Source organism: Prunus mume, linkage group LG3 (assembly GCF_029339155.1).
Source record: "Prunus mume cultivar Tortuosa linkage group LG3, ASM2933915v1, whole genome shotgun sequence".
In the NCBI taxonomy this organism is placed as follows: domain Eukaryota; kingdom Viridiplantae; phylum Streptophyta; class Magnoliopsida; order Rosales; family Rosaceae; genus Prunus; species Prunus mume.
The window spans coordinates 20,080,424-20,094,224 of record NC_142700.1 but is presented as its reverse complement, the minus strand read 5'-3'; the positions used below and the strand labels follow the sequence as shown (position 1 = coordinate 20,094,224).

At 35.7% G+C, this 13,801-nt stretch overlaps 3 protein-coding genes across 3 annotated transcripts; 2 read left to right on the top strand and 1 right to left on the bottom strand.

The window, feature by feature from the left end:
• Positions 1-1,639: 1,639 nt before the first annotated feature.
• Positions 1,640-3,594, top strand: LOC103342719 (Na-translocating NADH-quinone reductase subunit A). The gene is made up of 3 exons (XM_008246358.2): positions 1,640-1,929; positions 2,888-2,988; positions 3,130-3,594. Exons 1-3 carry the CDS (start codon positions 1,875-1,877, stop codon positions 3,412-3,414), a joined length of 441 nt encoding a protein of 146 aa, XP_008244580.1. The 5' UTR covers positions 1,640-1,874; the 3' UTR covers positions 3,415-3,594.
• An 875-nt stretch (positions 3,595-4,469) lies between these two features.
• Positions 4,470-7,562, bottom strand: LOC103342720 (Pyridoxal-5'-phosphate-dependent enzyme family protein). Its single transcript, XM_008246359.3, is given in 7 exon segments — positions 4,470-4,926; positions 4,929-4,954; positions 5,245-5,480; positions 5,568-5,966; positions 6,184-6,327; positions 6,902-6,976; positions 7,240-7,562. Coding segments are annotated over 7 exon segments (1,275 nt in total). The 5' UTR covers positions 7,441-7,562; the 3' UTR covers positions 4,470-4,732.
• A 4,500-nt stretch (positions 7,563-12,062) lies between these two features.
• LOC103342721 (uncharacterized) lies at positions 12,063-12,678 on the top strand. Its single transcript, XM_008246360.3, has one exon. The coding sequence runs from the start codon at positions 12,229-12,231 to the stop codon at positions 12,517-12,519; it is 291 nt and encodes a 96-aa protein (XP_008244582.2). The 5' UTR covers positions 12,063-12,228; the 3' UTR covers positions 12,520-12,678.
• The last annotated feature ends 1,123 nt before the right edge of the window (positions 12,679-13,801 follow it).

Here is a 13,801-nt window from a genome sequence, read left to right as displayed (position 1 = left end):
CAAAAAAATTAAAAATTAAAAATCTCTTCCAATTCAGTTTCCAAATTTTTTGGAATTTCAACATTCATTCTAATTTGGATTATTGGAATTGTTTTTTTTGGAATTTTTGGAAAATATTGGAGCTTACATATGTTGGAAAATTTTGGAAAGCAGTTCAAAATTTTGAACATACCCAAAATTTGAAAGGTTAAAATTGGCTGAAAATTGAAAATGCCTGCCAAAAGTCAAAAGAGACTATTATTATATGCTAGTACTTAAATGTTGTTATTTTTTTTATGGAGCAATCCGTTTTATGATGGATATACCAAACTTGAAACCTTCAATCAAATTTTTATTTTTATTTTTTGGAATTTTCAGAAATGTGAATTTTCAGATATTATATTTCATTTAGACGTGTCAAAATTGAAAATTTTCATAGAGTAATTGGCCGGAAATGGAATTTCTCCCATTCGAGAGGTGGTTGGTTCTTGTTGAAATATCAATTACAAGAGAAATTTTTTGAGGTTATTTACTCAAATGGTCCTCAAACTTATATCTGATTTACATTTTTGTCCATAAACTAAATTATTCATTCAAATGGTCCATCAACTCTATATTATTCATTCCATTGGTCTTATCGTTACATTCTGTCAATATTTTCATTAAATATGAGGGCAAATTGATCATTTCGTACGTTAAAAATAAGTAAATACTAAAAAATGAAATAAAAAGCTCCTCTCTCTCTCTCTCTCTCATTCCCCCATGATTATCACCCGCAAGCTCCAACCCCCAAACCCATCCCACAACCACCCTTCACCTCATGCCCCATGAACCCAGAACCCAACGTCTCCCCACCTTCCACCCTAGCCAACAAGTACAGAAAAAGGGAAAACACCCCAAAAGAACCCAAAACCTCAACTCAACAACCACCCAGACCCCGATTTCCCTTCGTTGTTGAGAGACAACCACCCACCACCCTCCTCCCTACCTAGTAACCACAACCCATCCACCAAAACATATTCTCAAGACACCAAAAAATACAGCCACACCCAACCCACCCTCCCAAATTCCACTATAACAGAATCCCCACCCCACAAACCCCTCCCCCCCTATTCACCCATTTTGTTTTTCACCCACAAACCCTAAACTCATCATTGCAACCAACCTACTCTGCAAACAATGTTCGAATTTTTTGATTTTTGTTTTCCAATTTGTTGGTTCTTGAATTTGCAGAGAGAGAGAGAGAGAGAGTGCGGGTGTGTGAGAGCGAAGAGGAGAGGGGGAAAATAGAAGGGGAGACCATGGGACTAATTAACCGAATAATATAGAGTTAATAGACCATTTAAAAGAATAATTTAATTTAGGGACCAAAATATAAATCGAGTATAAATTTGAGAACAATTTGAGTAAATAACCCAAATTTTTATTACCACTTTAATATATGTGTTCCCTTCTCCGCGTCTTTACTGTAGGCCACGACAATTTTTTCACCAAATCTGGACCACCAATGAAGCATATTAACAAGTAGAAAGTCAACAGCGAATCAAACAACCCCTGAAATGACGAAAAGATCCTCGATCCCTACCTCAGCTAACCAAAGAGAGAACAACTTGAGAAAAATGCAAAGTCTTTTTAGGGTTAGAGTTCTAAAACTTTAGTTAGCTCAGTTGTTTCCCCATCGACATAAATTGATATATATGTTCCATATTGGGGCATTACATAGGTTTTCTCATAACTAAAAGCTCGGCTTTGTACACTCGCAAGCAACACACGGAGGTTTTCTCTTGGGTTTCTTGGAATTTGTGTCTGTGGTCATTGGATTTGAGCTGTTGGATTGATCTTGATCTGGGCTTTTGTGCCCTGTGGCTGGTCAAATCCATGATCATCAGCGTCCCATGGACCCCTCTCCAGTGCGAACCACTCAACCTCTTGATGAAGAAGATGAGTGGGGTATGACTCTTTGGCATCTGTCTTTTTTGTTTTTACATCTAGTTCCCTTGTTTGGTTACTGAGAAAATTTTCTGAAAAGTGAAAAAGAAGGAGAAAAGCTCGAATCTTTTTGCCTGATTTATGCGGGTTTTTGTAGTTTTGCTAAAATCAGCTTAGACTAATCCACTCATTGTGTTATGCACGTTTCTGGTGCATTCGGGCATTGATTTCTGAATGATTTGGTTATGTTTATTTTTGTTACGAAATGGAAACCAGAAGCAGCTTTGTTAGTATTAGATGTGGGTTTGGCATGGCAATTTGAATTGGTTAGCTACATAATTGCCTACAGGATCAGTAACTTGGGGATTATTTTCTGTCCTGTGAGTATTGCTACCATGATTGGAATGATTTTCTTTCTCTTCGTGTTGGTGTGAATGGTCTGATTGTGAATTTGCAACAATGTTATGAATGCAGGTCGAAACTTGGCTCATTTACTTGATAGGATTTTCTAATTTTCATGCCATATTGTTAAGGAGTACCATTTTGACTCAGTTACTATGGATTTCATATCAGTCTATGTATTAAAGATCTGGGAATGGGCTTGCAGTTGCATTATAAGCTGGGTTTTTTTTGTGTCACTACTGGTTGGTGTAATTTGAGGACAGAGTTTGATCCGAGATGCAGGTAAGTGCTGGGCTTAAAGTGATCATACTTCATAATTTGATCATAAGCAGGTATGTCCAAATTTTTTTTTATCAAAAACCCAAGTGTTTCATGGGAAAAATCACTTGGAAGTGCTTATATAACCCAAAAATACTTGTAAATTATTTTTCAAACGATATCTGAACTGCATATTGGGTTTGTGTGACAGATTACGGTTGATTGTAATGTAAGTGTCAGCAATGCAACACACCTTCTGAATTCATTTGATGTGCATTTAATTGTTTTGGTATTAATGTATGACTGTTTCTTGCATTAGACACTGATGGATTTGTGATTCCGAGCTTGGTTATTGAAGACCAAGATAAAAGTAATCATGATGCTCCAACAATAGAAGCCTCAAAACCTCCATCTCCAAAGGTCAGTTGCAAGTGATCTAGCTAGTTCCTTGTATGTAGTAAAAGAAAAAAGAACACATTTGAACCCTAATGGCCTTCATAAAGTCTTAATTCTGAAGCCTTGCAACTTCTTATTTATTGAAGGTTGTCTTCTTTTCTGCAGGCCAAAGGAGAAGAGAAGATCTACTTAGGACCGCACGGGGCTCCCCCTTCGCAATCAAAGCAGCAGCAAGAGGTAAACCCTTCCAGCCGTAAGCAGAAGTTCAAGCAGAAACTGAAGGAAGCAGATAGGAGAAGTACCGGGACAGGTCGAGAGAACAAGGTGGAGAATCTGCGAGAGCTTGTGGGCGGTGGGAAAGGAAGCAGCAGCATGGCAAAGGATTCTAACAGGGATTGGCTAGACCCTCACTGTCATGAGTCGCAATTTGAGAAGTGGAACACTCAGTGATTGGAGTATCTGATATCTTACAATATTCAAGATACTTGAATTTGGCACCCATTTTTTGGTTTTGATCTTTTTGGATCTCTGGAGACATTTGAGGCCATGTATCTTGACAATAAAATTTTAGTTGAATCTTTCACGATTATTGCAGAAATTATCATAAAAGAATTTGGCTGTTTGAATTCAGTTATTTGTTTGCCCATGGCATCTCAAGAATGTATGCATATATATTATGTACTAGGTTTTAATTCTGTGCTCCTGGCTTAGCACCCTGTGGCTCGAGTGAAGGCTCTAGGTCACTGAGTTTCTAGGCTGGCTTCACAGAGCAACGATTACCTCCCACTCTTAGCGGTGGAAGGATAACAGGTCGGTGTCACTTGGATGGATCCACAAAGGGTTGGGTTTTTTTTTTTGGGGGGTCAGTCAGCGACATACAAGGTTAATCTGCAGAGCAGAGTGGCTCAGTGACATATACGAAGCTAATAACTTTACCGGCTCGATGGATTCAGCCAATAACACAGTGACGTATTCGAATCAATGGATTTAGGATGTGTTTGGTTGGTTGGAAAAGGGGCTTGAGAATGAGACTATCATGAATAGTGATTGTAGTCCCAAAACAGATGCTGTGAACCTTGTGCAAACCCAATTAAAATTTAAGAATCCTCTATATACATAGTTCTATTTCCCAGCATAAAATTTAATGTCTATCAGAATGAGAATAAAACTAATTTCAAATGCTGAGAACGTATTAGGAATCGTTTGGGAGTGATTCTATATAGGTCAAAAAATCACTTTTATGGAGAATAACTTCTTCATATAATTGCTTGAAGTGGTTTTAAGTTATTTTATGAAGAAGCAATGGTAGGTACTTCTCCCCATAATCACGCAAAAGCACTTACAGTGATTATAGAGAGAAGTGATTATGGCGTAGAGCCATAGAATTCGTAAAGAGCACAATGCCTGGGGGACTATTACCTTGATAGACTAGCATGTACAGAAAAAGGATGGAATTGTAGAGCCACAGAATTCGTTAAGAGCACAATGCCTCGAAATTGATAATGTAAGATAAATAATCGTCTCTAATGAAATTATGCTTTTTGCCTGTAAAAAATAATGTAGTCTTAGGAAAATGTAATACAAATCTATTGAGTGGTAATTCTGCTGTAATGTTGCTGCTTCAGAAACTACTATCTTCAAAATTTCAGAACCTTCAGATGGATAAAGGCTTGTATCTATGCAACCAACCCTAAAAATTAACTTAGTACTGGTTCTATCTTTGGATGAATGTAGAGGAAAATGGAGAATCCCTTGGCGAGTACATATTTCATCCAACACCCAGGAACTCTAATCCGCTAGCCGAAGGTGTCAAACCATATTGAGATAGATAATCAGCACTGAAAAATTTGCTCAGATGTCTCATCCCACTATCGCACAAAATAGTCACAATTGTGTGACCAGGACCAATTGACTGTGCCGCTCGGACTGCTCCAATACAATTCATGGCTGAAGAACTCCCAAAAACAGCCCGTCATTCTTCATAAGAAACCTGAGGTTTAAGCGTAAAATGCTTAAGAACTAAAACATTCTTGCTTGAACATTACTGAATGAATGAAAGAAAGTGGGATTTTCCATCTTACATCAACTGGTACATGATTGAAACATACTCAAAATACTTGTTTAACTAATTATTTGGAAAAGGAAAATATACTAGACACAAACCCGGAATCAGAGGATAATGACAAAAAATCATTTTCATCTACTTCCATTTTCTGAACCTCCCAGCATCAAGAAAGAACTATGAAAATGTGATTTCTGAGAACAAGAGTATGGACCAACCTGGACATTTCAACAGCCTCCTTATCTGTGCCTCGGAAAGCCCCATCAAGTTTTGCCATCATAAAATTCTTTGTTATTCTATTGATTCCAATTCCTTCAGTTATCGTGTCAAACGGATTCTTTAGCCTTTGTCCTTCAGCCTCCTCTCTGGTGTACATCACTCCCCTCGTAACTTTATTGAATAAACCGGAACCAGGAGGATCTATTAGGAAGCACTTAATGTTTGAATTCCTTTCCTGTTGAACACAAAACAACATTGATTAATACAACTATATTTTAAAAGAAGATGAACAAAACAATTTAAGATGGGAAAAGTAGCGGACCTGGAGAAACTTAGAAACACCAGCCAGAGTACCACCTGTTCCTGCTCCCGCCACAAATACATCTACATTTCCTCCAGTCTGTTCCCAAATCTCAGGCCCAGTAGCCTCATAGTGGGCCCGGAAGTTTGCCAGATTTTCAAACTGATCAGCAAAGTAACCACCTGTACAATTCCTTGAAAACAAACTTTGTTTCTCTTCATCATATTGGAAACCATTAGTCTTCTCGGTGGTGCCATTGGCAACGCCCCTCTGATTCGCATCATCTTTTCTATGCTTTAATGCAAACTCATTTGCTTCTGATGCCCGTCGCTTAGCAACATTGACAAAGTGGTCTCTGTGTGTGATTGACACTGGCCTTACCCTTTCTACAGTGGCTCCCAGGGCTTCAAGTATTTGAGACTGGAGAAAAGGATGGCACAACAGAAGCAAAATTTAGTACAGAGCAGAACATAATGTTTATTTTTGAAAGGGAAAAAAAACTGGTGGGAGGGAGGTCATGCTTTTTGGTACTGGGGGGTTTCTGGTGTTTGCTCATATCAGACACCCCAAAAGTACCTGTAGCTGATACATGGTCCATTACTCCATGTTGCTAATCCAAAATGCATTCTCTAAATACCTTCTCAATAGCAACATCATCAGGTATAACCACGTGGCATTTGCAACCATAAGCTGGAGCAACAGTAGCAAGGCTAATAGCTGTGCTTCCAACACTCCCCTCAGTGACTACTCCACCTGGAGCAAGGTCTCCAGATTCCAAAGCCTGTATAGAACCAAAAACCAGAACACACGTGACTCAAAAGACCGACCAATTATGGTCAACAATGTATTGCATCTGATTATCTAAACTACTAATAAGCAAGAACAATATCAAAAAAGATAAATTTGCCTAGTTCATTTACACGAAAGCAAATTCAGAAGCTACAATCTTATGTCAACTTAAATGCTACAAATTATGTATCACCTGCAGAGAAAATATGTACAATACCAAACTTACGGACCTTTGTATATTCTTAATATTTGGATAATTTGACAACAAAAGTAGCACGGTAAATCCAAAGTTCGTTTCTTCAACAAATGTACGACTGTTTGAAAAGCATTAACAAGATGCTCAGGAAGGAAGAAAAAAAGGAAAAGAAAAAGAAAACAGAGTTGAAATTATGTGAACTTATATACGTTCAACAAATTCTGCGTTTCAGAGAATTATCTATTCTCTAAGCTATGTAGTGGTACCAATTACACATATTCTAGGAATTAACTTCCAATACAGAACCCCCACCCCACCCCCCAAACAAAGAAAAACACTTGAGATCCTAGAAGAAACGAAAGAAGCTTACCTCTTCAATGATTTTCACAGCAACTCTGTCTTTTACACTTCCTCCTGGGTTCAAAAATTCGCACTTGCCAAGAATCTGAACAAACCCAAAAACAAAATGAATAAACCATCCAAAAAAATATGGAATTAAACCTTTTCCAATCACAGGGAGATGAAACTTACATTAAAATGGAAATTTAGATAAAACCCATCATCATATAATTGATACCAACAAAAATAGTTCAAAAACCAGAAGATAAATGCATATGTTAAAGTAAGAGTTTGAGAGTAACAATTAAAATTAAAGGAAAACCCAGGAAATTTTTTGTTGTTGAAGAAAGTCGAGAAAAGCTTACTTACTTCACAACCGGTCGCCTCGGAGAGGCTGTTGATGCGAATGAGTGGGGTGTTTCCAATGGCACCAAGGAGGCCATTTCTGGGATTTTTCTTTGAGGGTAGCTTTTTAGAGGAGGGCTTGGACTTGTAGAGGAAGAGAGAGAGCAACGCCATGGTCACTGAGATTGCTGCGACAACCGCGCCTGTGGTTCTCACAGGCGCCATTGTGGCGGGTCGAACCTCGTCACAGGGCCAAATCTATATTAGTTTATTTATTTATTCACTGATCAAGCACCCGCCAGTTGACGAGAGTATAGGATTAGGAAGGAAGAGAGAGACGAAGTTGGGGATTCGTATATGAGGAGAGAGAAGCTTTTATTTGGGACATTCTCCTTGGGCTTCTTCACCTGACCAAACCCAAAATATCATATATTTTAGCCCAATTTCTCTCCAACTTAAGAAAAATAAGGGGCTAAAATTTGAGAAAACTCAAAAGTTGGACGGAATACCAAATTATTATCTGACTGACCAAAAAAAAAAAGCTATTGCCTGGACTGGAATTTTTTTTTACGCAGCCTCTAAGTAGGGATGGGCATCTCATCTGAATTATTCGTGTACTGAGGCTTTGGTTGTTAAATAATTATTTTTTAATTTTAATTATTTTGATTCGATATGTACCGAGATGTTTGATTTGGTTAATAAAAACAATATTCATAACCCGACGGAAACTCGTACTGTTTCGATATTTATACTTATTTTATTATTTAAATACAAAACAAGAAACCAAAGGTAAATACAATCAACATTTTGTATCACTCATTTATCACTGTTGAATCACTTCTTTATCATCATTGTATCACTGCTTCATCACCATCGTATCACTTCTTTATCACTCGGGTATTGTAGTACTTTTTGGTCATAAAGGAATTTATGAACTTCCTATGTTTTCTAGTTTCTACATTTGTCCCCTTTTTTACTTGTAACTTTCCAACCGTTGATCCAAATTTTATGTTCTTTAGAGCATCCACAATGATGCTCTTTATTTCTTAGCTAAAATTTAGCTAAAAATATAAGAAATCTATTTTAGGAGCTCTCTAAAAAATTTCAACTCCAACCATACTCCCTAATTTGTAGAGTCATAAATACTATAACTCTTTTTTGATTGGTCCATCTCTATTAAAAAATAAAATAAAAAATAGTTAGCATTAAATAAAGGTTTGAAATACTTATTAAATAAAGCATCATTAAATTATAGGGAGCCACTAGGAGTCCTTTCTCTCTCCTCAAATTTAGGAGCTCCTAGAGGACTCCCTATTTTAGGAGGTAGGATAGGGAGCATGGTTGGAGTTGCATTTTTACAATTCATCCCTAAAATTTGTCTAAGGAGGTGGTTTAGGGAGTCCATTGTAGATGCTCTTATATGGTTGGATTCAGAATAAAAAACTAAAGAACCCAATGAGAAACAAATGTCAAAATAATTTACAGAAATTCAGATAATTCAGTAAAAAGAACACTCAAATGTTCAAACAATAAACATAAGTGGCTCATAGTACATCTTGAGTACATATTGAATTATATAGTGACTAAGTTATTTGATTTCATACTTGGATGAATTAGACTATTGGATTTTTATATTTTACAAGGATAATTTGGTGTATTTGTTCAAGAACTTATGTTATGTGAAGTATTATAAATTGTATTTTTATTAGTATGTTTTTATTATATACCACCGGCGTATCGAATCAATCCGAACCGAATATTAGATTAAACGATCCGAAGTCTACCGAAGTCTTTGGTTTGGTTAATGGAAGAGAAAATGGTCTACCGAAGTCTTTGGTTTGAATAACAGAAGAGTCTTCTACTGTTCCGAACCGATCCGTGCCCATGCCTACCACTGAGCCATGATGCAACCCACATGCAAGGAGGCCCCGCAGCTGCTATGTTGCAGATGTTGTTGCTCCAAGGTGTTGCATGCTCTTGCAATAGTGTCTTTTTTTTTCTTCCAACAGTAACCCAAATCAACGATCCAAATTAAAATCCAAGTTATTTTAACGGTGAAAAAAAGATTCAAAGTCTGGAATTTAAATCCAACGGTCAAAATAATATTTAAAATGAATCTAAATTATATCCAACCCCAAAACTCTATAAATACACACCTATTTCTCAAATAAAATTATATTTGTGGAATTTCAATTTTTTTTAAGGTCAAATTGTTCAAAAAATTAAATTATGAAATTATTTAAAAAGATTAAATGAAGAAAAGTTATCCATGAAAAAAAAAATTAGACTTCCATTCTTAAACAATTTAATAAAGTTGCGGATTTAAAATTTGAGTATGAAGAGTTGGGAGAAAAAACGGTTTGAGTTTGGGCAAAACCTAAATAGTTATTTTTTGAAGGGGAAAAATTTGGGTTTAGAACCAAATGGATTGGATAAGGCTTAAAAGAGTCAAATTTAAAATGAATTTGGTCAAATTGTTTTCACAAAACATCTTCTGCTAATTTTCCGTTTAAAAATTGATGATGTCATAAAAAAGATTATAACATCAATGATTAGATATGTATGTGAAGTCTTTGAAGTTAACTTCGTTATATGGAGATTTTTAATTTATTTTTTTATGATATTAGTAATTTTTAGATGGAAAATCAATGGAAGGGATTTTATAAAAACAATTTGAAATCTCGGAGAAGAGTGTTAATGTAAATAACTAATACTTTTAAATCCATAGGACTGTAGTGGAATAAGTTAAAATGTCAAGTCTTGCATACTCCTTGATAATGGTCCGCTTGTTATTTTGAAATTCAAACTCAAAAAGAAAGGGAATGGAAGGAAAGGAGACAAAATAAGCTTAAAAAGTTTTTTTTAATTTACACCATTTTTTACTAAAGAAAAGCAATAATTGTATTTATAAATTAGGCACAAAGACTATAAGTTATAAGGGCTATTACAAATACCCATAAAGGGTTAATACAAAGATGAAAGCATAGTAACCAAGTAGGGTTAATCCAAATATATAAAAACACATCGGCAACATCAAGAGCACAAGGTGTATCTCTACTAATAACCACATAAGGCCAAAACCGTAAGCATGAACAAGTCAGACATGAACTACAGTGCCTAAAACTAGCACTACAACTTTAAAACTCTCACAAGTAGAGATTAGACTATATTTGACGCCAACTCACAAAGACTTGACGCAATTATTACAACTCAAGAAACCGTAAACACCCAACTCACCAAAGATTCCAAAGGCAACAAAACTACAAAAGTCGCCAACGAAATCACCAACTCACCTAAACAAAAATCTAGCTAAAAAACAGGTAAACAATCTAAAGAGAGGGGAGGAAATGGAGAGGAAGGGAAGGGAGGGAAGGGTAGAGAAGGAGAGGAGGGGAGAGAGGAGGCAAGGAAGGGGAGGAGAGGGGTGGGGAAAGAGGCCACCACCCTTAAAAGAGGTGGCAACTGGAGCTAAGTTAATGAGGGTTTTTTTTTTAAGATGGTAAACTAAAAAGAAAATAATCATAATGCAATTTCCCAATATTTAATCCATGTTACTAGTTACTGGTTACTAGTTTGTTTTTGTTTTTATTTTTTTCCGGTATGAAGTTACTGGTTACTAGTTACTGATGTACTACAATTGTCAAATGGAAAAAACTTACTTGTAATGGGGACATTATTGTTTTACTATCTCCGGCCAGTAATATAATGATATGAAAAAAAATTATCCCATATATCATTATGTTATTGACCGAGAATAACAAAAAATGTTATCCCCATTTCATTAGAGTTTCTCTATTATCAAATCCATTTCAAAAGGTGCTATTAGTATTACTGGTTACTAGTTACTGCTGTACTAATTTTTTATTTTTTATTGTTCGAGTCACTACTGTACTGATAATTATTCTCTTTTGGATGACTCTCCTGCCTCGAATTACCGAGCCACGTGTTAGATCTTAACTTTCCCAAAAACAAACAAAAACTTTGGTTAACTCTTCATTTGAAAAAGAAGCACGACAATTTGTCTATTACACTGAAAACCGACAATGGGGTATATGTGGATCCATTCTAAGTTTTCCTTAAAATGACCATAACACCCTTGTTTACTACGGAAAAAGAACAAAAATTCAAACACTCTCTAACCACCTTCATTATTGTTGTCAAACTTTTTTTTGGGGGATAAATTTCACTGTTGTTTTCATCAGGTATTATACACACGTCAGGAAGCTAACTATGTTGCTCATTATTTAGCTAAGAGTGAATATCATTGTTGTCTTCACTTAATATCATTCGGGATGTTCTTTTAAATAATGAATATAATTGGAGTTAGACGTTAAGTTCCTTTCTCTCTTTCTTATAAATAATAAAATTTCTTTTATACTGTATATATTTCCTTAACAAACAGAAATAAATTGTAAATAAGACTTAAAATTAGTCGCAAAAGTTTTTTTTTCTTTCCAAATATTAGATGCCAACTGATGTACTAAATGATACAACTCAATGCTCTAGAGAATCTCATACATGGGAAGTAGAGTTCCAATTCTACTTTGCTTATCTAAATGTCAATTTGAAAAAGTAATTTTGTTTTGCACTTCAACACTCTTCAAACTTTATTTTATTGTCTATTGGAACCATTTGTTCAAAGGTGGCTTACCAAACTGCGCACCAAGTTGTTAATTATGAGCAGATAGAAGATTGTAACAAAAAAAGTTTGTAATCTATCTTGGTGATTATTATTCAAGTAAGAAAAATGCTACTCATCCCAAACTTTGTTCCTCTTCATGATGGGCATTTTGGTAAACAAACTGCAAGCTAATTACCATAAAAGATGAAATTATGATCTGTGGGAAAATAAACAATTTTTCACTCCAAAACAAAAGCTTAGGAGACAGAAGCATTCTCCCCTCCAGAGAATCTCTGCACTGTCAGATAACCTCTCTTCCTCCCTCTCTCTCTCTCTTTCTCTCTCTCTACAAAAATCCAACCCAAACCTTCAATCTGCTCAAAACCCAACTCATGGAGATCCCAGAAAAGCTTCTCAAGTTCAGGTTCCACTTCCTCTTTGCACTCATTTTGTGCCTTACCCTTTACGCGATAACCCTCATAGCACCCAGATTTCTGACCATTTTGGCTTACTTTTGGCCTCTCTTCCTCTCCACCGCTCTCTTTCTCTTCGCTGTTGTTGTCTTCGGGAAGACCACGTTACCGGTTACCGAGGCTTCCGGTGAAGGCCTCCTGGATTATGTCGCCGGGCAACCGGAACATGTCGTAGAAAGTTACAAGTCCGCAGAGCAGAGCCAGAGTTGAGGAAAAAGATCAGAAATTTTATTTTTTTTCTCTGTAATTTCTAACTTTTTCCTTTTTGCTTGTTTTTTTTTTCTCTTCCTTTTGGGTTGTAGTTGACAAATAGTTGACGGTAAATTCTGGGAAGAATAATGTCCTTAATTGACATATGGGTCCCTTTCATTTTGGCTTTCTTTTATTATTGTCACAATTATTACTTACATTGGTACTTACATTTTTCTTTTTAGCACACTTGATATCATGTGATGAATCTGATTTATTATTAAGTAAATTTTTTGACGATTAACTAAACTAACCTATTATCTTTTTGTTAAGGCACTCACACTAGTGTTTTTCGGCTCATTTTAAGGTATTAAAATATTATGCGAAATCCCAACGGTTAGTTTAGTGAAAAATGACATTGAACTTGCAAACTAGTATTTTCATGTTCGAACTCCTATGGTACAGTGGTAGTGTGTGTGTGAGAGAAACATCCCTCTTCTTGTAGTTTAGACTATTGCAAGGGCGGATTCAGTCCTTTTTCGGCTATGCGGCAGCTCGGTCAAGAATTTTCAGAAAAAATAAATACATGCATATGTACTTAACATATACGAAAGAGAATTTGCATAAATACATGCATATGTACTTAACATATACGAAAGAGAATTTGCTAATAATAACAATAATGTTGCGATAATTTAAGAATTTAAGACTTCTAAACTTCTCGTAGGGTAAAATTTTATATTTAAATATTGTTTTTTTTATTGCATTGTATTTGCTTGTAGTTCTTGTTTTTGTTAAACTTTAATTTATGTATATAGAGATGCATTAGTAAGTAAATTTCACTTGGCTGATTATCAAATCCTAAATCCGCCAGTGACTTGTACTTAAAAAAATTTATGCAAAATGATAAATTGGGAATGTGAATATCTCTGCAACTATTTGAGAAAAAGAAAGGTGCTTGGAATGGTTTTATTTGGTTGGCGTATTTCAAAATATCACCTCCTGTCTCATGTGTTTTAATCTTAACTTTGCATAATTATGCATGATTGATGTGGAATATCGCTGCATAATAACAAAAATACATGATTGATTTGAAATATCGTTGTATAATAGTAAAAATATGTAATTGATTTGAAATATCGCCGTGTCATAGTAACATTCCAAGTGTAAGTGAGGGGGATGTAATCTGTAAAGAGAATAAGGTGTGGATTTTGCACTCCGTGAACTTTTTGGGAGGTGATGTGAGTGGTCGTGATTGGACGCAATGTCGAAGTCTCCCACGATGTGATTAACGTGTAATGGA